This window comes from Bombus flavifrons, chromosome 11 (assembly GCF_040668555.2).
Source record: "Bombus flavifrons isolate JBK064 chromosome 11, iyBomFlav1_principal, whole genome shotgun sequence".
Classification (NCBI taxonomy): domain Eukaryota; kingdom Metazoa; phylum Arthropoda; class Insecta; order Hymenoptera; family Apidae; genus Bombus; species Bombus flavifrons.
In genome coordinates, this window is record NC_138452.1 from 227,824 (window position 1) to 255,035 (window position 27,212).

General features: G+C 40.9%; 1 protein-coding gene and 1 pseudogene across 1 annotated transcript; both read left to right on the forward strand.

Annotated features, from left to right (window-relative positions):
* Window positions 1–8,322: 8,322 nt before the first annotated feature.
* On the forward strand, window positions 8,323–11,624 carry LOC138185139 (SURP and G-patch domain-containing protein 1-like; annotated as a pseudogene).
* A 156-nt stretch (window positions 11,625–11,780) lies between these two features.
* LOC138185140 (techylectin-5B-like) lies at window positions 11,781–12,774 on the forward strand. Its single transcript, XM_069123846.1, has 4 exons — window positions 11,781–11,955; window positions 12,146–12,289; window positions 12,447–12,571; window positions 12,680–12,774. The coding sequence occupies exons 1-4, from the start codon at window positions 11,891–11,893 to the stop codon at window positions 12,772–12,774; spliced, it is 429 nt and encodes a 142-aa protein (XP_068979947.1). The 5' UTR covers window positions 11,781–11,890.
* The last annotated feature ends 14,438 nt before the right edge of the window (window positions 12,775–27,212 follow it).

Here is a 27,212-nt window from a genome sequence, read left to right on the forward strand (position 1 = left end):
GATGCACCAAGACGCCGGCAAGTTATCAGACGGCGGCAGCTGCCAGGGAACACAATATGTAGACCCATACAGGAGCTGGGAAAAGGTCGTTGTACAAGCCACAGTAAGGCGAAGGAAACTGTTTAGACGCAAAGGACGGACACACTTATTGGCAACCACAACCACCCTCACCATGCAAATTTGATCAATGCGACGTATTGTATGAGGGAATCGCCACAAAGATCCAGGAGAAAAGAACCAACGGGGAACCAGTGCAACCAGTTTACACACTAACAACACGGGAAGTAACATTTGCACTGACTAAAACTGGAGAACAACCAACGGCATCTGTATCCGCCTTGAGCGAATTCAAAGACGCCCTCAGTCAAATTTCCTCCGGAAATTTGAACTCCAAGGGCGGGGGTGTCACGTCCCGCGCTCCGCACGTGCCGTAACGAAGATACAAAATTACTATACGCAAATCAGCGCGAGTAAAATTTGAATACACCAAGGAACACACGCTACTACAAAACAAAATAAAAGATTAACAAATGAGGGCGACAAATAAATCCAACTATCAGTATAAAATAAAGTAAATAAAATCAATTAATAAACTGGACTAGATACGAACCGATCAAATAAATCAAGAATAAGGATTATATATGACAAATTTGCAAAATAAAGGAAAAGGAGCAACAAGAAGATATACTACAATCAATCAACGAAGACGGAATATGTAAAATACAAAAGAAAGAATTTAAATCAGTAAATAAAAATTAATTAATGAATTAAACGAGTCGCGAACCAAACGAGTAAATCAAGAAATAAGAATAACTACAAAAGGAAAATAATTGAAACACCAGGAATATATGTGTATATAAATATATTTTATTCAATCAACGCAGCAACAACTTGGAGAGTTACATATAAATATAAACATATATGCCAAACATGTAATAACCCAGAAAATATTAGAAATAATACTTCCAATACTATACTAATAATACAAATCCAACATTACCAAACTATAAATATGTGAGTATATAAAATCAATGAACTTATAGTCTAACGAATACATAAAACATACAATATTGCATTATTAAAGAAATAGAGGTTACATCGTCAGAAATATATATATATATGTGTGCGCACTCTACATTATTAAATTAAAATTATTAATTTAAGATACATACTTAAAACTAGCCAACATTCGGGTAAAATAATTATAAAATGAGAACTACATTACGTAACATGCATGTCTATATATATAAATATATAAATATATAATCTACACTCTAAACCAAACTACTACTAATAATCTAAATGAATATAAAAGAAATAGAACACACAACGCAACACTAGGGACTAAGTAACAACCTATCGACAGGCTAAAACGTTCAAAAATAATTAACACCGCCTCGACTGGGAGAATTGCGTACAGCATAAATATGTAAACCATATCAAACACATAATAATCTGGTAAACGATAGAAATAAAACTCTCAATACTACGTTGTCACATTACAAAACATATATGTATATATGAAAACAAATAATTGACATATAACCTCAAACACACAATTAAAGAATTTATATGAAAAAGTCACACTATCAGAAATATATACATATATACTTATATGTGTGTATGCGTGTTCTATTCTACTAAATCAAAATTAACAATCTAGTAAACATAAAATAAACAATTAACATTTCACTTCGTATGAAACTACACCACTACAAGAAACATGTATATGCATATATATATATATATATATATATATATATATATACGTTTGTGTGTGTTTTATATTATTGAACACTATAAAATAAACTACTTAGCACAATAAATAACAATATCGAAAAAATTACAAAACATTAGTCACATTAAAATGACACACAATATAAATATATATATATATATATATTCACATGAACAATACTATTGTCATTTTAACAATAATAATAACAATAAATATATAGTCTAATTGCGGTAGAATAAGGGAAAACGAGCGATAGACAGAAAAATCAGTTCGATAAAACTAAAGACCCGCCACTGTAACCTCACTGATGACATTTGCGAGCAGCCATGGTAGATTTATACGCGCACGTCGGAACACACGCAATAATTATACACATTAGATAAATACAAAATACAATATTTCTCAATTCAACTATACGTCAAAAACGCCGAAACAAGATTTACACATAATCGATAAATAGATCCGAGATCAATAGAAGTCACTGTATGCGAGGGACATTCGCGGGCGGCCATTTTGAAACATGCGTGGACTGATTCGTACGTGTTACAAAAAATAATAATAATAAAATTATACTTTCGATAGAAAAAAGAAAAGAAAAGGAAAAGGAAAGAACAGCGAAAATAAATATTTAATACAAAATGGAACGTCGTGCCGAGGTAGCAATAAATAAAGACACGGGACAGGAAGGCCGGGGATTGGTGGAAATCAGCCGCGAGAAATGAATCATAAAACACATTGTTAACAATTTTATTCTGCGAAAATTACTTTGTGTAAAAAAAATATATATATATATATATAATCGAGTAAAAAGAAAATATAAAACTAAACAAATATATTTAAAATGTATAAATAAATAAATATATATATATATATAACTAACATATGAACGGGGTATATCCAAAGCGGCAAAATCGAAATCAAGAAGCTTCAGGATGGAACTGGCAACGCGTCATGCGCTGAATACATCGTTCGGAATCACACACGGTTCTTCGGAATCCCACTTTCTCTTGCACTGAAACAACAAAATAGGAAAAGAGATCAAAACCACGAAAACAGCAAAAATCGAAAATCAAATTAAATCCCGGAAGCAACCATAACATGGAAATATTCTTCAAAACCAAACTCACGGAAGATAAATCAGAAGAAATCCTTATTGCAGGAGAGTGGCGGATCGCGCGTGTTGCCGGAGCAAGTGTCGACATAATAATGAGACTCTAGTCACCGGCCCTTCCACGCGCCGAAGAACAAAATTATTCCCACAGCATTAACATAAAAATTCTCGAGAAAAGACTAGACCAGCATGGAAAGCTCCAAGCCTCCTAGACGCTACCTCAGCAGAAAATAGAACCGATGGGAACTAAGTCGAAATACAGATTTTTGCATTTTTTCACGTACCCGCGATGGGAATCTGGAAGTTAAAAGACAAGATAACGAAGCAAAGGAGACATCAACGATTACAGAATTTGCATTCTCTCACGTACGAGTTCGGGAACCCCAAACTGCAGCATCCCGATTCCCACGGAAGCGAACCACCAGTTGACCGCCACCCTGTGGGGGATGTTATTATAAATAAACGCAGCAACACAGAACATCGTCCATTACTTTGTCGCTAATTGTACGTTACGTTTCGGCTTATTATTATATTGTCAATTCTACGTTACGCCATAAAATATATTGTCGTCTATCGCGCATTGCACCTCGACGGTCTCTTATTAATTGCTCAGTTTAAGTCACAATTAAATTAGAAATCTTTCTAAGTGTTCATTTCATTGGCGAGATTTAAAAACATCCTTATAAATAAATATATTTATACCCGCGACGTTAATCCGAATAAATAAGCCGCAAGCTTATTCAGAGTGTATTTCTAATCAAAAATAAATAAACTAAAGTTCTAATAATAATTATACCTGAGTCGAATAATTAAACCAAATAAAAAAAAAAAATTCACCGACGACTATTACGAGCCGATGGCCCCTGACGGAACAAGGTAAGAGTCTCAATTTTATAAAATTTTCTTCTTCTCTAGTAATTTCGCCACATCCAGGAACCGAATCCGATTTACTTATCATCAATTAATACATTCAATTTCATTTCAATTTTGAGAATAAACAAGGGGTCATTCGCTGCGTAGGCTTGCGAAAACGGTGTCTTCAATTACTGAAACACTCATTGATCTTCGCATTCCTCCTCCCACTGTTGGCAAAACATTGCCCGTCTTTGGGCAAGGCTTGCGAAATCACACGAGTCTTACGCAGAGAAGACTATCAAATTAGACCTAATTAACCGATATTTTCATTCTTGCCATCGTTGTATACGATTATAAAATAGAATAATTCCCTTCTGAATCTTAACCAAAGGATCATTCGCTGTGTTGGGTTGTGGATAACGGTGTTTCGACTATCGAACCATCTATTGATCTTCGCATTCCTCCTCCCACTGTTGGCAAAATACTGCCCATCTTTGGGCAAGGTTTGCGAAATCACACGAACCCCACACAGAGAGGATCATTGAAATCATTTTCTCGTGAACACTCAATTCGGAAGGCAAGAAAATCGAAACGGTAAAAAATCACCCTAACAAATGAACTAAGGTCCAGTTCAATGATAGATCCATTAGCGAAATTAAGAGAGGAGGAGAAGGAAACGTAAAGATAAAATTTGCATCAAACGAAGAAAATTCAAAATCTTAACCAATCCATTAACGCGAACACTCTTGTTTTACCGTCCCTAAAACGCTATATATATATATATATATATATATATATATATAGCGTTTTAGGGACGGTAAAACAATATATATATATAACAACTTGAATAATTCCATATTCAAATTTAAATAAATTCTATACAACGAAATTGAACCGAACTCTCAAATAATTCCTACATACAGATATATACATACATATATATATATATATATATATATATATATATATATATATATATATATATATATATATAATTTTAAATAATTCTATACTGAAGTTTAGATAAATTCCGTGCGACCAAATCGAATACTTATTTTTATTCAACTTTAATCCTCTCCCGTGCCAATATCCCTGCACATAGCAGGTTAGCCGAAAACGTGGAAATTATTCATCAGTAGCCTAACACTAGTCAACGCTATCCATAAGTAACTAATTTATCAATAGATTATTTCGAAAATAAGTATAAAGAAAATTTTCTATTCGAAACAGTCCTCAGACTGTTTCTGGTGGCAGCAACTACCGTGTGAGAAATATTTCTTATCCAGTCAATTAAATTTAAATCTTTCCCTTCAGATTAAATTAAAATCAAAAGTTTGAATTGACTTTAAACGAGTACGTAACAATAAACTTTCAACTTAGAAATAGATTTTAATCGAAAACCTTGATTCAATATCTTAAATATAATTATATCGTGTAAATTTTCCCTTCCTGACGAAACTCAACTAAATCGAACTAAATTGAATTAAATTAAATTAAAACGAAACAAAATAAATTAAAACAAACACAAAAACAAATTAAAATTAAAAAAAAAAAAAATCTTGCGAATTCAACGGTTTAAAATCAATTCAAACAAACAGGAACGTAACACGCTCTTTTTACTCCATTTAACGTACAGAATGTAATACACGCCAGTTTGAACTTCGAAACAAGCGGAACAGCTCGCAAATGTCGATGATTTCGTCGATTTTGACCAAAACTAACCGTCATTTCCTTTCCGTTTGAGATATTTCGACGTTTAAGCGCTCTTTTTATTCCATTTAACGTGCACAATGTAATACACGCCAGTTTCAGCTTCGAAACAAGCGGAACAGCTCGCAAATCTCGATGATTTCGTCGATTTTGACCAAAACTAACCGTCATTTCCTTCCCGTTTCAGATATTTCGACGTTTAAGCGCTCATTTTACTCCATTTAACGTACAGAATGTAATACACGCCAGTTTCAGCTTCGAATCAAGCGGAACAGCTCGCAAATCTCGATGATTTCGTCGATTTTGACGAAAACTAACTGTCATTTCCTTCCCGTTTGAGATATTTCGACGTTTAAGCGCTCTTTTTACTCCATTTAACGTGCAGAATGCAATGCATACCAGTTTCAGCTTCGAAACAAGCGGAACAGCTCGCAAATCTCGATGATTTCGTCGATTTTGACCAAAACTGACCGTCATTTCCTTCCCGTTTGAGATATTTCGACGTTTAAGCGCTCTTTTTACTCCATTTAACGTGCAGAATGTAATGCATGCCACTTTCAACGTCTAAACAAGCGGAACAGCTCGCAAATCTCGATGATTTCGTCGATTTTGACGAAAACTAACTGTCATTTCCTTCCCGTTTGATATATTTCGACGTTTAAGCGCTCTTTTTACTCCATTTAACGTGCAGAATGTAATACACTCCAGTTTCAGCTTCGAAACAAGCGGAACAGCTCGCAAATCTCGATGATTTCGTCGATTTTGACCAAAAATAACCGTCATTTCCTTCCCGTTTGAGATATTTCGACGTTTAAGCGAATTTTTACCAATCGTGTAACTAAGTCAAGTCCTCTGGAGTTATTAATTGGCAAGGCAGCAAGGCCCTACGGTTTAACGTTGTCTGATAGTGTCGAGGAAAAGGAAGTAGACATCTCCAGTGTAAGACAACAGGCGATACGGAACATGGAGACTTGCGCTAGCTATGATAAAGACAGGTTCGACAAAACGAAAGCCAAGATAGTTAGGTTTAACCTTGGTGACTTTGTGTTACGAAAAAATGAGGAAAGGAACCAAACGAAGTTGGACCCGAAATTCAGGGGTCCATTCGTGATAGCAGAGATTTTGGAAGGGGACCGATATACATTAAAGACCTTAGACGGTAAACGGACATACAAGGACAGACATGACAAACTAAGAAAAATGCCAAATAGTTGCGTTCCTGATGAGTTGGACGTCTGCGACGATGACAGCGATGGTGATAATAACGATGCGAGTACACGGACCTCAGAGGATCATTAATACCACGTCGTGGTCGTACACCCAGTGTGGTGCTTTGCGCGTTCGTAATACGTCCACTGTGACCCTCTGCGCCTTAGTAATACACCCAGTGTGGTGCTGTGCGCGTTCGTAATACGTCCAGTGAGATACTCTGCGCGTTCGTAATACGTCCACTGTGACCCTCTGCGCCTTAGTAATACACCCAGTGTGGTGCTGTGCGCGTTCGTAATACGTCCAGTGAGATGCTCTGCGCGTTCGTAATACGTCCACTGTGACCCTCTGCGCCTTAGTAATACACCCAGTGTGGTGCTGTGCGCGTTCGTAATATGTCCAGTAAGATGTTCTGCGCTTTCGTAATATGTCCAGTGAGATGTTCTGCGCTTTCGTAATACGCCCAATGTGGTAACACGATCCAACAATCTGAGATTCACCCGTGTGCGGAATCGAAAATGATCTGTCGTGTCGTTGCGGTCTGACTGGTGACTCACAGAATGCAACTAGCACTTCGAAATACAAACTATGACACTACCAATTTGAGTTCTCTTTCATTTCTTTGTTTGTTAAACCTTCGAACGGAATCTTGCTGTCAAACTGGACCCTTGACTTATTTGGAACATTTAACTGAATGGTAGATAATATTAGTTACAACGAGTCTAATGTTAAAAAAAAAAACTCTGTATTTTAGCTACACACGAGGACGTGTGACAGTCAGAATGTCGTGTCGGAGATGAAAGGAAAGCCGAAGCCGTTCCTTGGAAACTTTGGGAACATCTTCTAGTAGTCTAGCCTGGATTTTATCATAGCTGTAATTGTTAGAGATTTGTGATATCAAGATTGGGTTCGAGGCGACAGTTGGTCGCCGAACGTAGCCACGGTCACGGGATGTATTCAGGCAGAAACTGCCTAGCAACGGCGTTTGGAATTTTCTCGATGCTTCCAACGAGCCTGCCTAACAACGGAGTTTGGAACTTTCTCGATGCTTCCAACGAGTCTGCCTAACAACGGCGTTTGGAACCTTCTCGATGCTTCCAAACGGGTATAGAAAAACAAAATGCAATCGTACAGCGAGAATGATCTCGACGAGGCTGGCATTCGTCTTGTGACTGCTTTAGAGAGTGACACGTCGTGTTTCTGTGCTTAAGATCAGTCTACGCTTAGTAAGGAGTCATCCCGTTGATCGTGGATTCGTTTGAACTCAAATTATTGTTTATAACGATTATTAACTTATTGTTTGTTAACCATATTATTCATTGAACTTACTATCCGTTAAACGTAATTATTCATTAGCTTTATTATCTGTTAGACTTATTAACCGTTCAACTTATTATCCACTAACTTTATTATTCGCTTAATTTATTATTCGTTCAATATATTTTCCGCTAACTTCATTATTTGTTAAATTTATTATTCTCTAGACTTATTATTTGTTAATCTTTGTAATAGACTTGTGTATACGTGAAAATATAATCTTAGTTGTGTTAAACAATGGATAACTCACGTGAAGAATTGTCACGCGCCCAAAATTCCAATCTCACCCCGACATATATATATTGTTTAGACTCCGTCGTCGTCGTCGTCGTCGTCGTCGTCGTCGTCGTCGTCGTCGTCGTCGTCGTCGTCGTCGTCGTCGTCGTCGTCGTCGTCGTCGTCGTCGTCGTCGTCGTCGTCGTCGTCGTCGTCGTCGTCGTCGTCGTCGTCGTCGTCGTCGTCGTCGTCGTCGTCGTCGTCGTCGTCGTCGTCGTCGTCGTCGTCGTCGTCGTCGTCGTCGTCGTCGTCGTCGTCGTCGTCGTCGTCGTCGTCGTCGTCGTCGTCGTCGTCGTCGTCGTCGTCGTCGTCGTCGTCGTCGTCGTCGTCGTCGTCGTCGTCGTCGTCGTCGTCGTCGTCGTCGTCGTCGTCGTCGTCGTCGTCGTCGTCGTCGTCGTCGTCGTCGTCGTCGTCGTCGTCGTCGTCGTCGTCGTCGTCGTCGTCGTCGTCGTCGTCGTCGTCGTCGTCGTCGTCGTCGTCGTCGTCGTCGTCGTCGTCGTCGTCGTCGTCGTCGTCGTCGTCGTCGTCGTCGTCGTCGTCGTCGTCGTCGTCGTCGTCGTCGTCGTCGTCGTCGTCGTCGTCGTCGTCGTCGTCGTCGTCGTCGTCGTCGTCGTCGTCGTCGTCGTCGTCGTCGTCGTCGTCGTCGTCGTCGTCGTCGTCGTCGTCGTCGTCGTCGTCGTCGTCGTCGTCGTCGTCGTCGTCGTCGTCGTCGTCGTCGTCGTCGTCGTCGTCGTCGTCGTCGTCGTCGTCGTCGTCGTCGTCGTCGTCGTCGTCGTCGTCGTCGTCGTCGTCGTCGTCGTCGTCGTCGTCGTCGTCGTCGTCGTCGTCGTCGTCGTCACTTAGCTTCAACCGGACAGCAATGCGGTGTACCACCTCCTACACCATTACAACCTATAAACTTACCACCTCCAAACATTCCTCCTCCTAATATATTATCGAGAATGACACAAATGCCACCAAGCGTAATATCGATTCCGGCTACGCAGACAATCGTGGTCAGTGTACCGAATGCATCAAACGTGCCAAATGTCCCAAACGTCCCACAGCCAAATGTAATACCATCTGTGATGATGTCCGCTCCACCACCAGTTCACAATGTTGCCTCGAATATGAATTCAATTCCAGCGCCCAATCTTAATATTCCACCTCCGAATGTACCACCCCCTTCCTTAATTCCAAACGCCAGACCGCCGCTTTCTTTAATGTCGACCAGTTACCCTGTTCCTAATCAAGTCGCTCAGGTACCTATGGGACCACCTAATGTACAAGTGCCACCACCAGTGAGATCATTGACTGATCTACAAGCCTCTGAACAGCTAGGTACGATATGTCGATTATTTTCATTTATTTCTTCGTTTCGGCGTATCGCCGGATGTTTATATTTACGAAGAACAAGTTATTTCTTGTAAAATGGATTACTTGTTCGCGCAGTCCAGAATATGTAAGTGTGCGTGCGTATGCGTATGCGCGCGCGCGATACGCCGAATACAAGACGCGTGGGCGAATACGAAACATGCAAAAAGCAAATTCGTGCTGATCATTCGTGTAGACGAATACGTGTTCTACACTACAGAAACAAAAACAAAATCCAGAGTTTTTAGCGTTGTTACGCATGTCTGACAAAGGCTTCTAAGTGTGTCCCCTAGAGGCTGAGCAGCTGGCACGCATCGTCACTGACTGTGGGGATGAAATCGAATAAGAAGCACGAGAGAAGAATGCCCAAGATCCTAAATTATGGTAACTACTGTCCTCTCTGGTCCCCCATCTATAGTGTCTTTATACGTGTAGCGTTTGCACATATCACATTTTCTTTATTTCACCTTACGTATCGTTCGTTCGTCTTTTTTGTACAACATTGCTCTATTTCAAGCACTAGATACAGCATTTAGATGTAATGTATTACGATGCTTGCTTTGTCTGTATCACTTCTCCATTCTCTACTTCCTTTTTAATCAAATAGCGAAATCTTATCGATAATATTTGATAATAACGATACGTGAAATTGTAATTAAAATTTGACCAATAAGTTTTCTAATCATACATATATCGTGCGTCCAAAACGTGAATGTCTATCTTCATTTCTTATTTACAATTATTTATAATTACTATTTTATCCTCTGTAAAACAACATACGTTAGAGTATGTTCCCCTAATTAGTTTATAAAATATTTCTTTTATAAAACAAAGACAATACCTAAATTCTTCAATGTAATTGACGAATCAAAGGCGTGACATATTGGACGAACATACGAATATACGAGCTGTTTTCTTATAAAACACCTGTTATCTTCTATTCTTTCTTCTTATTCTTTTTTTTTTTCTTTTATTTTTTTTCCTCTTTATTGTGTCTCTTTTAATCTAAAGGAATTTAATTTAGGAGACTATGTTACTCGTCAGAAGTTTTAAGTTTTGTTTTAATCAAGGTTTCTGCACCAAAAGCAAAGTGCAGCCTATATGCAGTACAGGGGATTGGCAAAATTTCGCATCGAAAAATCCGTTAAGGAAAATAAAAACACCGGCGAGGAACTCTATTGTCCGGAAGAAGCTCTCAGCGATAATGACGATAGCGATCAAGGTCCTACCTCTAACAAGCATGTTTCACCACAAGGTATATATAATGTATATTTATTTTTGCATCGTGTCATCATCTACCATTATTGATTATAATTATTTGTACATTAAACAGAAAAGAAACGAGAGAGAGAGCGATAACAATGCTACAGATCGATCAAAGGAAGACAACAAGGAAGAACGTAAACGAAAAAGACGTAGCCGATGGGGTGATCCAGATAATAAGGTGCCTGTAGCAGAAATGAACACGTTAACCAGCCATAATAAACAGCAAAGTAGTAGTGGCTTTTCACAGCCAGGTATCGCGATTCCTGGACAAATTGGACAACCGGCTGTTATAATTCCATCACCAAAAGTGCAACGTACGGAAACAAAGAACCCTATGTTAACTAAAATATCAGGGAACGATCCAGCCTTGATACAATATGCACGACAAACTTTGGGGACGTTAGATCTCATTGAAGAGCAAAGGAAAAAAGCCGAAGATCATTACAAGGTGACAAGATTGTTTATTTTAAAATTGTTTTATTTCAAGCGTTCATTTAAGATTTAAGATTAAGATCGAGCTTAGTACTTTGTTAATTCAACTATGTGTAATTTCTGCCAACTCACTCACCGTTTATTCTAACCTTCATTCAGATAAATCTTCTCTACCAAAACTTATTAAGAAAAAGAGAAGAAGTAAGACGTTTAGAAGCACAGGGTAAGCACAAATACGAATACGACAGTGACGAAGAGACGGAAGGTGGTACTTGGGAACACAAACTCAAATCTGCCGGGTTTTTTTTCCCAAAAAAGTATATTTCGCAATGTAGAATCAATGTAGAATCAATGTAGAATCGATAGCTTATACTCTTAGGTCGTTACAGAAAAAGAATAACTGTGCGTACAATAAACAGCCGCGTTCGTTGGTAAAAGATATTTAATTTTCCTACTTCTTTTATCTCATAATTCGAAAAAGAATTTCCACTTTTTCCCAGGTTATTTAAAGAAGAGACGATTTCGGCCAGCCAAGAGAAGATTTCAATCGTGATTGGGCTGATTATAAAAACGGTTTCGGTGATCCTGCTCGAGAGTTTTGGCTTGGCAACGAAAACATATACATGTTAACTAACAACGAAGATTACATGCTTCGGGTGGAACTCGAAGATTTCGAAGGTAACAAAAGGTAAGAAATACCAAAATTACAATTGCAACTGATTTTGGATGCGAAGTTCGGACGTTTTAATGTCTGTGTAGAATAGATCGGAGAGGATTTCAAAGACGATTTTCTCTGTACATTAAAGATATAGAACGTTTCGGAACATCCGTATATCCGTGCGCAAACAAAAATTATATATCTATGTACTTTCGTTTAGGTACGCACAGTACTCTCACTTCAAAATCTATTCAGAAGGAGAATATTATAAATTGGAGATTGACAGTTACGACGGAAATGCCGGTGACTCATTAAACGATCCATGGTACGGTTCGAACAATAATCCGTTTTCCACGTACAACAGGTAACACGTTATTTCTTCATTTGTTAGAATGCATGAAATGACAATTTCGGTTATGTGAAAGCATAGAGCAAAAAGCATTGAAGAACGGATAATATCGGATAGATTAATCGTAATAAGAGTCAACTATTCGTTCGAGACGATATTTCATTTCACACAGGGACAACGATAGGTCATCGTTGAACTGCGCTTCCATGCTAAAAGGCGGATGGTGGTGGAAATCGTGCGGACGAGGATTACACGGTCTTTATTTGAACGATCCTCAGGATTTAACCGCTCGACAAGGTATGATTGCTTACAAAATAATGTCGTCACGTACAACCAGCCATTCATGTTTCGTATTATCCGTTTAATGACAAAAGACAATTCTTCCTTTCTGTTATTTAATAAAAGGTATCGTATGGTTCCGTTGGAGAGGTTGGGATTATACTTTGAAACGTGCCACGATGATGATTAAACCAAAAGGACCAACAACAGCAATGATATAGACGACTATAACAGTAACAGTAACAGTAACAGTAACAGTAACAGTAACAGTAACAGTAACAGTAACAGTAACAGTAACAGTAACAGTAACAGTAACAGTAACAGTAACAGTAACAGTAACAGTAACAGTAACAGTAACAGTAACAATAACAATAACAATAACAATAACAATAACAATAACAATAACAATAACAATAACAATAACAATAACAATAACAATAACAATAACAATAACAATAACAATAACAATAACAATAACAATAACAATAACAATAACAATAACAATAACAATAACAATAACAATAACAATAACAATAACAATAACAATAACAATAACAATAACAATAACAATAACAATAACAATAACAATAACAATAACAATAACAATAACAATAACAATAACAATAACAATAACAATAACAATAACAATAACAATAACAATAACAATAACAATAACAATAACAATAACAATAACAATAACAATAACAATAACAATAACAATAACAATAACAATAACAATAACAATAACAATAACAATAACAATAACAATAACAATAACAATAACAATAACAATAACAATAACAATAACAATAACAATAACAATAACAATAACAATAACAATAACAATAACAATAACAATAACAATAACAATAACAATAACAATAACAATAACAATAACAATAACAATAACAATAACAATAACAATAACAATAACAATAACAATAACAATAACAATAACAATAACAATAACAACAATAATAACAATAATAACACTAATTAATGAGCACTCGGCTCCGGAATCGAAGTGAAACGGAAACGACTCACCCAGATGACAAACTACCAACTGGCGGCTTCATCCCACAGAAGTCGACTCGGGGATTGTTCTTGGGGCTGGTTTGCTTCAAGTGTAAGGCGGAGAGCCATATCGCACCAGCTTGTCCGCAACAACAAGACAGAAAATCCAGCCCCAAGAACAAACCCCGAGTCGACTTCTGTGAGATGAAGCCGCCAATTGGTAGTTTGAGTCATCTGGGTGAGTCGTTTCCGTTTTACTTCGATTCCGGAGCCGAGTGCTCATTAATTAAAGAATCCGTAGCCTCGAAATTTTCCGGTAAGAGAACGACTGATGTAATAGTAATGCAAGGAATCGGGAATACCTGCGTTAAAAGTACGTCCCAGATTTTGTCCGTCGTACGTATTAACGATTTTACATTGGAGATAGCTTTTCACGTCCTTGACGATAGTCATTTAAAGTACGATATTATGATTGGTCGCGAGATAGTAAGCCAAGGATTCGATGTAATTATTACGCCCAACGGCCTCGATATCCGCAAAACGAAGACAGTCAATGCTTGCCATAAAATCGTCGAAAATGGGATTGACTTTAATAAAGTAGACACCGAAGTATGTGGTAATGATAAGAGCAGATTGATTTCTATTCTCCAAAATTTTAAAGAGTCATTTATTACGGGCTTCCCGCGTACTCGCGTAAATACGGGCCAGTTAGAGATTCGATTAATTGATCCCAACATCACCGTACAAAGAAGGCCCTACCGACTCAGCGAGGAAGAACGAAGAACAGTGCGAGAGAGAATCAGCGAGTTAATCGATGCAAAAATCATAAGGCCCAGTAGTTCGCCGTTCGCGAGCCCCATGATACTCGTGAAGAAAAAGGACGGCTCAGATAGACTGTGTGTAGATTTTCGAGAGTTAAATAAAAACACGGTCGCGGATCGATATCCCCTACCCCTCATCGCGGATCAGATCGCGAGATTGCAAAAGGTCAGATACTTCATTCGCTTAGACATGGCCAGCGGGTTTCATCAGATTCCCATTCATCCTAATTCGACGGAGTATACGGCGTTCGTTACACCCGACGGACAATACGAGTACCTAACCATGCCGTTCGGATTGAAAAACGCACCTTCCGTTTTTCAGAGGGCCATTCTCAATGCCCTAGGCGACCTTGCGTATTCATATGTTTTTGTTTACTTGGATGACGTTCTAATTATTGCCGACTCGATAGATCAAGCCCTAGAAAGATTGAACACCGTATTGGATACCCTCGCAAAAGCCGGATTCTCTTTCAACTTTTCAAAATGTTCTTTTCTAACGACCTCGGTACTTTATTTGGGGTATGTAATCCGTGACGGAGAAGTTCGCCCCAACCCGGGTAAAATACACGCCCTGAGCTCTTTACCTGCGCCAACGACCGTCACACAGCTCAGACAATTCATAGGTCTAGCCTCTTACTTCCGAAAATTCGTCCCTAAATTCTCACAGATAATGAAACCCTTGTACGCGCTTACTTCCGGTAACAAAAGCATAGCTTGGACGGATAAACATGAAAAAATAAGGCAAAAGGTAATTTCCGTCCTGACCGAAGCACCGGTGTTAATGATATTCGACCCCAACTACCCGATAGAACTACATACCGACGCTAGTTCTGAAGGATATGGGGATATTTTGATGCATAAGGTCGAAGGTCAAAATAGAGTAGTAGAATATTACAGTAAAAAGACCAGCCCCGCGGAATCTAGATACCATTCCTATGAACTGGAGACGTTGGCGGTTGTAAACGCCGTAAAACTTTTCCGCCATTACCTACACGGTCGAGAATTCCTCGTTGTCACTGATTGCAATTCCCTGAAGGCATCCAGTAATAAGGTACATTTAAGCGACAGGGTTTACAGGTGGTGGGCCTACCTGCAAACTTTCACCTTCGACATTATGTATCGGGAAGGCAAACAAATAGCTCACGCCGATTTCTTTTCGTGGAACCACGTAGACTCGGATCACCGTACGATCGACAAAATCGCCGAAAAGGAAATCAATCTGGCCGAAATCTCCGACGATTGGCTCTTAGCGGAGCAAAGTCGCGACCCCCAAATCACCGAAATCGTTGATAAGTTGCGGAACGACGAGCTTGCGGACGACATCGCGAACACCTACGAACTACGATCCGGCACCCTGTACCGTAAAATACAAAGAAGAGGCAGAACTCTCTGCTTGCCCATTGTCCCAAGAAGCTTTAGGTGGTCCGTGATCAGCCATGTACACCAGTCAATCATGCACTTAGGATGGGATAAAACGCTCGAGAAACTGTACGAGTATTACTGGTTCGAAGGAATGGCGAAATACGTTCGCAAATTCGTTGAGAACTGTCATGCTTGTCGAGTTTCTAAGGCTAGTTCAGGCAAAATACAAGCCGAACTACACCCATACCTAAGACCAGCATACCTTGGCACACGGTTCACATGGATATCACGGGCAAACTAAGCGGTAAAAACGACGCGAAGGAATATGTCATTGTGTTGGTCGACGCCTTCACCAAGTTCGTATACTTGCACCACACCCGTAAGATAGACTCCCTTAATACCATTAAAGCACTCATGTCCGCTATATTCTTATTCGGCAGCCCCTGCCGGATAATAGCGGACCAGGGAAGATGTTTAACGGGCAAAGAATTTCAAGACTTTTGCAGAGACAAACATATTAAACTCCACTTAATAGCAACCGGTGCTAGCAGGGCCAATGGACAGGTAGAGCGTATCATGGGTACGCTAAAAAATACGTTCACAGCAATAGAAACGACCGGACGGTCCTGGCAAGACGCGATCGGGGAAACACAACTGACTTTAAATTGTACCTCCAACCGCGTGACTAAGTCGAGCCCATTGGAACTGTTAATCGGTAAAACAGCGAGACCCTACGGCTTGTCCGTACCCGACAACATCGAAGAAAGAGAAGTAGATATCTCCCATGTAAAACGACAGGCGATAAAAAGTATAGAAGCAAGTGCCAAATACGATAAGGATAGGTTCGACAAAAATAAGGCTCAAGTAGTTAGGTTTAACCTTGGTGATTTTGTATTACGTAAAAACGAGGAAAGAAACCAAACGAAGCTAGATCCGAAATTCAGAGGTCCGTTCAGGATAGCAGAGATTTTGGAAGGAGATAGGTACACCTTAGAAACCTTAGACGGCAAAAGATCATATAAGGACAGACATGACAGACTGAGGAAGATGCCAGACAGCAGCGTTCCTGCTGAGTTAGACGTCTACGATGATGACAACGACAGTGATAATAACGATGCAAGTTCACGGACCTCAGAGGATCATTAATACCACGTTGTGGTCGTGCACCTAGTGTGGTACTCTGCGCCTTCGTAATACGTAAAGTGGGACACTCTGCGCCTTCGTAATACGTCCAGTGGGACACTCTGCGCCTTCGTAATACGCCCAACGTAGTAACACGATCCAACAAACTGAGATTCACCCGTGTACGAAATCGAAAATGATCTGTCGTGTCGTTACGATCTGACTGATAACTCACAGAATGCAACTAGCACTTTGAATGCAAATTATAACGCCACTAATTTTAGTTCTCTTTCATTTCCTTGCTTGTCAAACCCCTGAACAGAATCTCGTTGCCGAAATGGACCTTTGACTTATTTGGAACATTTAATTGAATGGTAAGTAATATCAGCTACGTCGAGTCTAATGTTAAAAAAATACAATATTTTAGCTACACACGAGGACGTGTGATAGTCAGGATGGCCGTGTCGGAGAGGAAAGAACACCGGAGCCTCTGGAATGCTGGATAATCCCGCAACATTGTAACCTAGAGCCTACTATAGCTGTAATTAAACAATTGTAGTTATTCAACCTAATTGTAATTGTCCGAGATTTGTGATAGTGAGCTTGGGCTCGAGGCGACAGTCGGTCGCCAACGTGCCCGCGGTCAAGGGATGAACGTTTTGCCTAACAAAGGTATGAAGTAATTCTACAGCTCTCCTTAAAAGAAATATCTTTGGCGACACACGACAGTAAACATTCCAACGGTCTCTGTCCCGTGGCCACACGCAGTTCCTATTCTTCGAGAAAGAAGTTTATCTCTACAAAGTCTTGAAATTCTTTGCCTGTAAAACATCTTCCCCGGTCTGCTATTATCCAGCGAGGACTCCCGAATAAAAATATAGCATACTTAAGTGTTTTAACGATACTAAGGGAATCTATTTTACGAGTATGATGCAGATATACGAATTTAATAAAAACGTCGACCAAAACAATGACATATTCTTTCGAATCACTTTTACCGCTTAGTTTGCCCGCTATGTCCACGTGAACTGTATGCCAGGGTATGCTGGTCTTAGGTATAGGACGTAATTCAGCTTGTATTTTACCTGAACTTGCCTTCGAAACTTGACAAGCATGACGGTTCTCTACGAATTTACGAACATATTTTCGTCATTCCTTCGAACCAGTAATACTCGCACAGTTTCTCAAGCGTTTTATCCCAACCTAAGTGCATAATGGACTGGTGCACATGGTTAATAACGGACCACCTAAAACCTCTTGGGACAATGGGCAAGCAGGGAGTTCTGCCTTTTCTCTGTATCTTACGATGAAGGGTACCTGACCGTAATTCATACGTATTCGCGATATTTTCCGTGAGCTCCTCGTTTTGCAATTTATTGACGATCTCAGAAATTTGGGGGTCGCAACGTTATCCCGCTGATAGCCAATCTTCGGAGATTTCGGTCGGATTGATTTCCTTCTCTACGACTTTGTTGATCGTACGGTGATCCAAGTCTATGGGGTTCCGCGAGAAGAAATCTACGTGGGCCTCGCGTTTACCTTCTTGATACATAATGTCAAAAGTAAAAGTTTGTAAGCAAGCCCACCACCTGTGAACACTGTCATTTAGTTTCACACCATTTCTAGATGGCTTCAAGGAATTACAATCAGTAACGACAAGAAATTCTCGATCATGTAAATAGTGGCGAAAATGTTTAACAGCGTATAACGATTGCTAACGTCTCTAGTCCATATGAATAATACCTAGATTCCGCAGGGTTAGTTTCTTTTCTGTAATATTTCACTACCCTGTTTTTAGCTTCAACCTTATGCGTTAATGTAACCCCATATACATCCAAACTAGCGTCAGTATGTAATCCTATCGGATAATTGGGGTCAAATATCGTTAACGCCAAAGCATCAGTCAGGACGGAAATTGCTTTTCGCCTCCTTTTTTTCGTGTTTATCTGTGAAGGTTTAGAGACGAATTTTCGGAAGTCAGAAACTAAACCTATGAACTGTCTATGCTGTGTGGCGGTCGTTGGTTCAGGTAAAGAACTCAAGGTTTGCATTCCACGCGGGTTGGGGCGGACTTCTCCGTTATGAATTACATGTCCCAAATAGAGTACCGATATGTTTAGGAAAGAGCATTTAGAAGAATTAGATGAAAATCTGGCATTTACGAGGGTATTTAATACGGTGTATGGTCTTTTTAGAGCTCGATCTATGGAGTAGGCAACAATTAGAACATCATCCAAATAAACGACAATGTACGAATGGCACGTTGGCTGCCATACGTGTTTCCAAAGGAATCTCAAGCACGATCTCTCACTTCGTTCGCTCGCAACATGAAAACCGTCAGCCGTCGTCGAATACAACGAAGAAAATTGCGGCATAAATTATTCCGAACAAATAGTTTCTTATGCCTTCTTAGATAAGGGATCAAATGGTACCGAAGGCTTGGTACGACTACTTCCGGGGACCTCTGTGGCAAACGCCTGGACGGTTTTAAAATTGCAGCAAGGAAGAAATTAGAATATTTAGAAAGGTATTAGTTGCAAAATTATTAGGGCTGTCTAAAAAAAATGCAAAAATCCTTGTTTTAACGGAGTCAGCGCAATATCGCCGCCCGGAAGAACGATCATAAAAATAAAAGGGCGTCGAGTGGACAGAACAAAGGCACAAAAGAACTTGAAGAAAACAACAACTTATTGTCCAAATCGTCCGGTGCTGTATATTTTCTAGAATTAGGATGAATAGGGATTTGGCGAAATCCGCTGGCCATGTCGGACTAGTAAAATATCTCGCATTTGCTATCTCGCGACTGGATCCGCAATAAGGGGTAAAGGCTACCGATCCGCGACCGTATTTTTTTTATTTAGTTCTTGAAAATCTATTAATCATCTATCTGAACCATCGTTCGTCTTCACGTACGCGACGTACATTTACGCGAGTACGTAGGAAACCCGTAATGAATGAATCTTTGAATTTTCGAAAAGAAAGATTAATCGACTTTTATCGCTACCATGTACCTCATTGTCAACTTCATTAACATCGGTCTCGTTTTCAGCGGTTTTATTACAGGCATTAATTATTTTTGTTTTACACATAGCGAGACTAGTTTGTGTAATATTGCGTCAAAACCTTGGCTTGAAATTTAACGAGCAATCGCGATATCATATTTTTAAATAACTATAAGCGAGGACATGAAAAATTTATCTCTAACCACTAACACCTGCAACGGACAAGATTTGAGATGTGCGTTTAGTACAAATATTTCTTATTCCTCGCATTACTACTGTATCAATCGTTCTTTTGCCAGAAAATCTCAAGACTACGGATTCTTTAATTAGTGAGATCTCGGCTCCGAAATCGGGGTAAAATGGAAACGACTCACCCGGATGACTTGATCCACCAGTTGGTGCTCCCACTACGTAGAAGTCGATTCGACGTTCGTTATTGAAATTATATTCAGGGCACTGCTTTGTAAGGATTTTCCTCCACAATCAAATTGACAGCTGCGCATCATGCAGCGAAGTCGAAGCCCGCGGTTTCAGGGTTAAAACGCGGCGGCGAAAAATTGTTAGGTTCCACACTCGATTGTTGCACTAGCGACAGAATTAACTCGCGCACGATGGTCGTAAGCTCTTGCACTGTTATAACCGGCACTTATCCCACTTCTGATGTCGGCTACACATTGTAATTAGGATTAGGGGCGTGAAACGAATCGTCGTTTGGTTTACGTATTGTCGATAAGCAATAGAGAAGTCATTGACTAGTGCAGATACGATTATTATGGAATTGGACAAGCAACCGTGGCAATTAGACACTCGAGAAACTAATGATAATGATCCTAGGTTCAATAACGAATCCGCGGTCGACGGGGTGATGGATGAACGTGCCCGCAAAATCTAAGTCGGACTCTTTGTTAAAACGGTGAATACCCACCGAGCGTACAGACGCTAAGTGAGTCGCTAATACGATCTCGCGAGAGAATGACTTTTCGTCGCGACGGTGCTGCAGAGGAAAACTATGATGGGGTGTGTCTAAGGACACGAGATCATCGGATTCGTCGAGGATAGTCCTCGTTCAGAAAGTAAGGGAAATTAACGTTGCTGCTAATTGGTCAATCTCCATATCGGTGGTTAGAAAAGATGCTAGCCGCCCTCGAAGGAAAGTTGCTAGTGGGAGACGCCGTTCGTTGAAAGAAATAGATCTCCCCTATCTTCCCGTAGTTGGGACAAAGACTGTTTATCTGTTTGAAGGACTTTAGGTAACTAGATCTTAGTGTTTATAACGGCCCTCGGGCTAGCTGATCACGTACTGTGGAGACACATCGACATCTCTCAATCATCTTACTCGAAGAATAGGGACTGCGTGTGGCCACGGGACAGAGACCGTTGGAATGTTTACTGTCGCGTGTCGCCAGAGATATTTCTTTTAAGGAGAGCTATAGAATTACTTCATACCTTTGTTAGGCAAAGCGTTCATCCCGTGACCGCGGCTACGTTCGGCGACTGGCTATCGCCTCGAGCCCAAGCTCATTATCACAAATCTTGAACAAATACAATCGGATCGAAAGACGACAATTGTTTAATTACGCCTATGATAGAATCTAGATTACGGTGCTAAGGGATTTTCCCGGGGTTCCAAAGGGAGGACTCCGATGTCCTTTCATCTCTGACATATATATACTATTATATATAATATATATTATTTTGCTGGTTATTTCTTCTGTAGTATAAATTTTATGAAGTGGTTCTGTATATTTATTTTGTTACGTTTGTAAATTATTATTTGTTTGACATAGTAATATATATATATATATATATATATATATATATATGTCGGAGATGAAAGGAAAGCCGAAGCCGTTCCTTGGAAACTTTGGGAACATCTTCTAGTAGTAGTCTAGCCTGGATTTTATCATAGCTGTAATTGTTCGAGATTTGTGATATCAAGATTGGGTTCGAGGCGACAATTGGTCGCCGAACGTAGCCACGGTCACGGGATGGATGTTTTATCTAACGGAGGTCTGGAGTGGTTGTATGTGTTCTCCGAGAAATGTGGTTGTGGCGGCATGCGACCTCGAGAGCGGGCCTAGCCACGTGTGATGTTGCCTCGGAGGTGCCGATGCAATGGGACATACATTGTATTAGTAATCAAAACTCCAGGCAGAAACTGCCTAGCAACGGCGTTTGGAACTTTCTCGATGCTTCCAACGAGTGTGCCTAGCAACGGCGTTTGGAACCTTCTCGATGCTTCCAAACGGGTATAGAAAACAAAATGCAATCGTACAGGGAGAAAAATCTCCACGAGACTGGCATTCGTCTTGTGACTGCTTTAGAGAGTGACACGTCGTGTTTCCGTGCTTAAGATCAGTCTGCGCTTAGTAAGGAGTCATCCCGTTGATCGTGGATTCGTTTGAACTCAAATTATTGTTTATAACGATTATTAACTTATTGTTGGTAAACCATATTATTCATTGAACTTACTATCCGTTAAACGTATTATTCATTAGCTTTATTATCTGTTAGACTTACTAACCGTTCAACTTATTATCTACTAACTTTATTATTTGTTTAATTTATTATTCGTTCAATATATTTTTCGCTAACTTCATTATTTGTTAAGTTTATTATTCTCTAGACTTATTATTTGTTAATCTTTGTAACAGACTTGTGTATAAGTGAAAATATAATCTTAGTTGTGTTAAACAATGGATAACTCACGTGAAGAATTGTCACGCGCCCAAAATTCCAATCTCACCCCGACATCAGAAGTGGGATCAGTGCCGATTATGCCAATGCAAGAACGTGCGGCCATCGTGCGCGAGTTAAGTCAGACGCTGGCGCCGAAGTCAAGTGCGGAACCTAAAAACATCGTGCTACCACGTTTTAACCCCGCGATCGCGGGCGCCGATCCAGCCGCATGGTGCTCGACTGTGGACCTGCTTATGAAGGGTAATCCTCTGCAAGACAGTGCACTAGTTTCTGTTTTAAATAGTGCTCTAGAGGGTCGTGCAGCGCATTGGCTCACGCAGATAGTGACTGGCGAAGGGCTTACCTGGCCAACGTTTAGGGAACTTTTCGTTACACGTTTTGGTAGCAAAGATACGGCAACCTCGACGCTAATGAAGATGCTCAGGGAACCACCACGAGAGGACGAAAACATGGCTGCGTACGCCATCCGTCTCCGTTCCCTGCTGGAGACGAAGTGGCAAAATGCCACTACGGCCGAAGTAATCAACGCTACCGTTCTTTGTCACCTGAGCTCACGGGATCAGCGCATCGAAGAGATAGCAGCTATGAAGGATATCAAGACCAAGGACCAATTTTTAGACGAAATGAGAGCTACTGCTTTCGCGAAGAGGCCCGTATTTTCGACGAGCGACACCTCCACGGGCCCTGAAACCAAAAGACACAAGCCGTCGGCCCACCACGTGAAGTGCCTCTACTGTGGTAAACACGGACACAGAATAGCGGAGTGCCGCAGTAGGATACAGAAAGAGCAGCGAGGAAATACACAACGCCCGGAAGGAAGACGACCGGCAACATCGCCCCAGGTGGTTTGCTTCAAGTGTAAGGCGGAGGGCCATATCGCACCTGATTGTCCGCTACTGCAGCACAGAAAACCCGGCTCCAAGAACGAACGACGAGTCGACTCCTGCATGGTGGAGTCTCCAGCTGGTAGTTTAAGTCATCTGGGTGAGTCGTACCCATTTTGTTTCGATTCCGGAGCCGAATGCTCGTTGATTAAAAAATCTATATCTTCGAAATTTTCTGGCAAAACAAACGACTGATGTAGTAGTAATGCGAGGTATAGGAAATACTTGTGTTAACAGTACATTTCAGATCTTGTCCACTGTATGTATTAACGGTTTTACACTGGAGATGACTTTTCATGTCCTTGCCGATAGCTACTTAAAATACGATATCATGATTGGTCGTGAAATTTTGAGCCAAGGTTTTGACGTGAATATTACGCGAAATAGCGTCGATATTTGCAAGACAAAAATGGTTAACGCCTGTAGCATAGTCGCGGAAGATGCGGTCAACATTAACGAGATCAACACTGATGTAGTTGGTAACGACAAAGATCGATTGATCTCTGTTCTCGAAAAATTCAAAGAGTCATTTATTACGGGTTTCCCGCGGACGCGTGTGAGTACGGGCCAGTTAGAAATTCGGTTGATTGACCCTAATGTCACCGTACAGAGAAGTCCTTACAGACTTAGCGGGGAAGAGCGGAGAATAGTGCGCGAACGGATAAGTGAACTGATTAGGGCAAAAATTGTAAAACCTAGTAATTCGCCGTTCGCGAGCCCCATGTTACTCGTGAAGAAGAAGGACGGATCGGACAGATTGCGCGTAGATTTCCGGGCGCTAAATAAAAACACGGTCGCGGATCGGTATCCCTCACCCCTTATTGCTGATCAAATCGTGAGATTGCAGAGTGCGAGATACTTCATTAGCTTGGACATGGCCAGTGGATTCCATCAGATCCCTATTCACCCTAACCCCACTGAATATACAGCGTTCGTCACCCCCGACGGTCAGTACGAATATGTAACGATGCCGTTTGGGTTGAAAAATGCACCAGCCGTTTTCCAGAGAGCCATTTTCAAAGCCTTAGGCGACCTTGCTTATTCATATGTCGTAGTTTACTTGGATGACGTCTTAATTATCGCTGACTCGGTAGATCAAGCCCTAGAACGATTGAACATCGTATTAGATACACTTATAAAAGCCGAACTACATCCCATACCTAAGACCAGCATACCTTGGCACACGGTTCACATGGACATCACGGGAAAACTAAGTGGTAAAAGCGACTCGAAGGAATATGTCGTTGTGCTGGTCGACGCCTTCACCAAGTTCGTATATTTGCATCATACCCGTAAGATAGACTCCCTAAATACCATTAAAGCGCTTAAGTCCGCTATATTTTTATTCGGTAATCCCTGCCGGGTAATAGCGGACCAGGGAAGATGCTTTACGGGTAAAAATTTCCAAAGTTTCTGTCAAGATAGACACATTAAACTCCACTTAATAGCAACCGGTACTAGTAGGGCCAATGGACAAGTAGAGCGTACTATGAGCACCTTAAAAATATGTTTTCGACGGTAGAAACGACCGGGCGAACGTGGCAAGACGCGATTGGCGAGATACAGTTAGCCTTGAATTGCACCACCAATCGTGTAACTAAGTCAAGTCCTCTGGAGTTATTAATTGGCAAGGCAGCAAGGCCCTACGGTTTAACGTTGTCTGATAGTGTCGAGGAAAAGGAAGTAGACATCTCCAGTGTAAGACAACAGGCGATACAGAACATGGAGACTTGCGCTAGCTATGATAAAGACAGGTTCGACAAAACGAAAGCCAAGATAGTTAGGTTTAACCTTGGTGACTTTGTGTTACAAAAAAATGAGGAAAGGAACCAAACGAAGTTGGACCCGAAATTCAGGGGTCCATTCGTGATAGCAGAGATTTTGGAAGGGGACCGATATACATTAAAGACCTTAGACGGTAAACGGACATACAAGGACAGACATGACAAACTAAGAAAAATGCCAAATAGTTGCGTTCCTGATGAGTTGGACGTCGGCGACGATGACAGCGACGGTGATAATAACGATGCGAGTACACGGACCTCAGAGGATCATTAATACCACGTCGTGGTCGTACACCCAGTGTGGTGCTCTGCGCGTTCGTAATACGTCCACTGTGACCCTCTGCGCCTTAGTAATACACCCAGTGTGGTGCTGTGCGCGTTCGTAATACACCCAGTGTGGTGCTCTGCGCGTTCGTAATACGTCCACTGTGACCCTCTGCGCCTTAGTAATACACCCAGTGTGGTGCTGTGCGCGTTCGTAATACGTCCAGTGAGATGCTCTGCGCGTTCGTAATACGTCCACTGTGACCCTCTGCGCCTTAGTAATACACCCAGTGTGGTGCTGTGCGCGTTCGTAATACACCCAGTGTGGTGCTCTGCGCGTTCGTAATACGTCCACTGTGACCCTCTGCGCCTTAGTAATACACCCAGTGTGGTGCTGTGCGCGTTCGTAATACGTCCAGTGAGATGCTCTGCGCGTTCGTAATACGTCCACTGTGACCCTCTGCGCCTTAGTAATACACCCAGTGTGGTGCTGTGCGCGTTCGTAATACGTCCAGTGAGATGCTCTGCGCGTTCGTAATACGTCCACTGTGACCCTCTGCGCCTTAGTAATACACCCAGTGTGGTGCTGTGCGCGTTCGTAATATGTCCAGTGAGATGTTCTGCGCTTTCGTAATACGCCCAATGTGGTAACACGATCCAACAATCTGAGATTCACCCGTGTGCGGAATCGAAAATGATCTGTCGTGTCGTTGCGGTCTGACTGGTGACTCACAGAATGCAACTAGCACTTCGAAATACAAACTATGACACTACCAATTTGAGTTCTCTTTCATTTCTTTGTTTGTTAAACCTTCGAACGGAATCTTGCTGTCAAACTGGACCCTTGACTTATTTGGAACATTTAACTGAATGGTAGATAATATTAGTTACAACGAGTCTAATGTTAAAAAAAAAAAAAAAAAACTCTGTATTTTAGCTACACACGAGGACGTGTGACAGTCAGGATGGCCGTGTCGGAGATGAAAGGAAAGCCGAAGCCGTTCCTTGGAAACTTTGGGAACATCTTCTAGTAGTAGTCTAGCCTGGATTTTATCATAGCTGTAATTGTTCGAGATTTGTGATATCAAGATTGGGTTCGAGGCGACAATTGGTCGCCGAACGTAGCCACGGTCACGGGATGGATGTTTTATCTAACGGAGGTCTGGAGTGGTTGTATGTGTTCTCCGAGAAATGTGGTTGTGGCGGCATGCGACCTCGAGAGCGGGCCTAGCCACGTGTGATGTTGCCTCGGAGGTGCCGATGCAATGGGACATACATTGTATTAGTAATCAAAACTCCAGGCAGAAACTGCCTAGCAACGGCGTTTGGAACTTTCTCGATGCTTCCAACGAGTGTGCCTAGCAACGGCGTTTGGAACCTTCTCGATGCTTCCAAACGGGTATAGAAAACAAAATGCAATCGTACAGGGAGAAAAATCTCCACGAGACTGGCATTCGTCTTGTGACTGCTTTAGAGAGTGACACGTCGTGTTTCCGTGCTTAAGATCAGTCTGCGCTTAGTAAGGAGTCATCCCGTTGATCGTGGATTCGTTTGAACTCAAATTATTGTTTATAACGATTATTAACTTATTGTTGGTAAACCATATTATTCATTGAACTTACTATCCGTTAAACGTATTATTCATTAGCTTTATTATCTGTTAGACTTACTAACCGTTCAACTTATTATCTACTAACTTTATTATT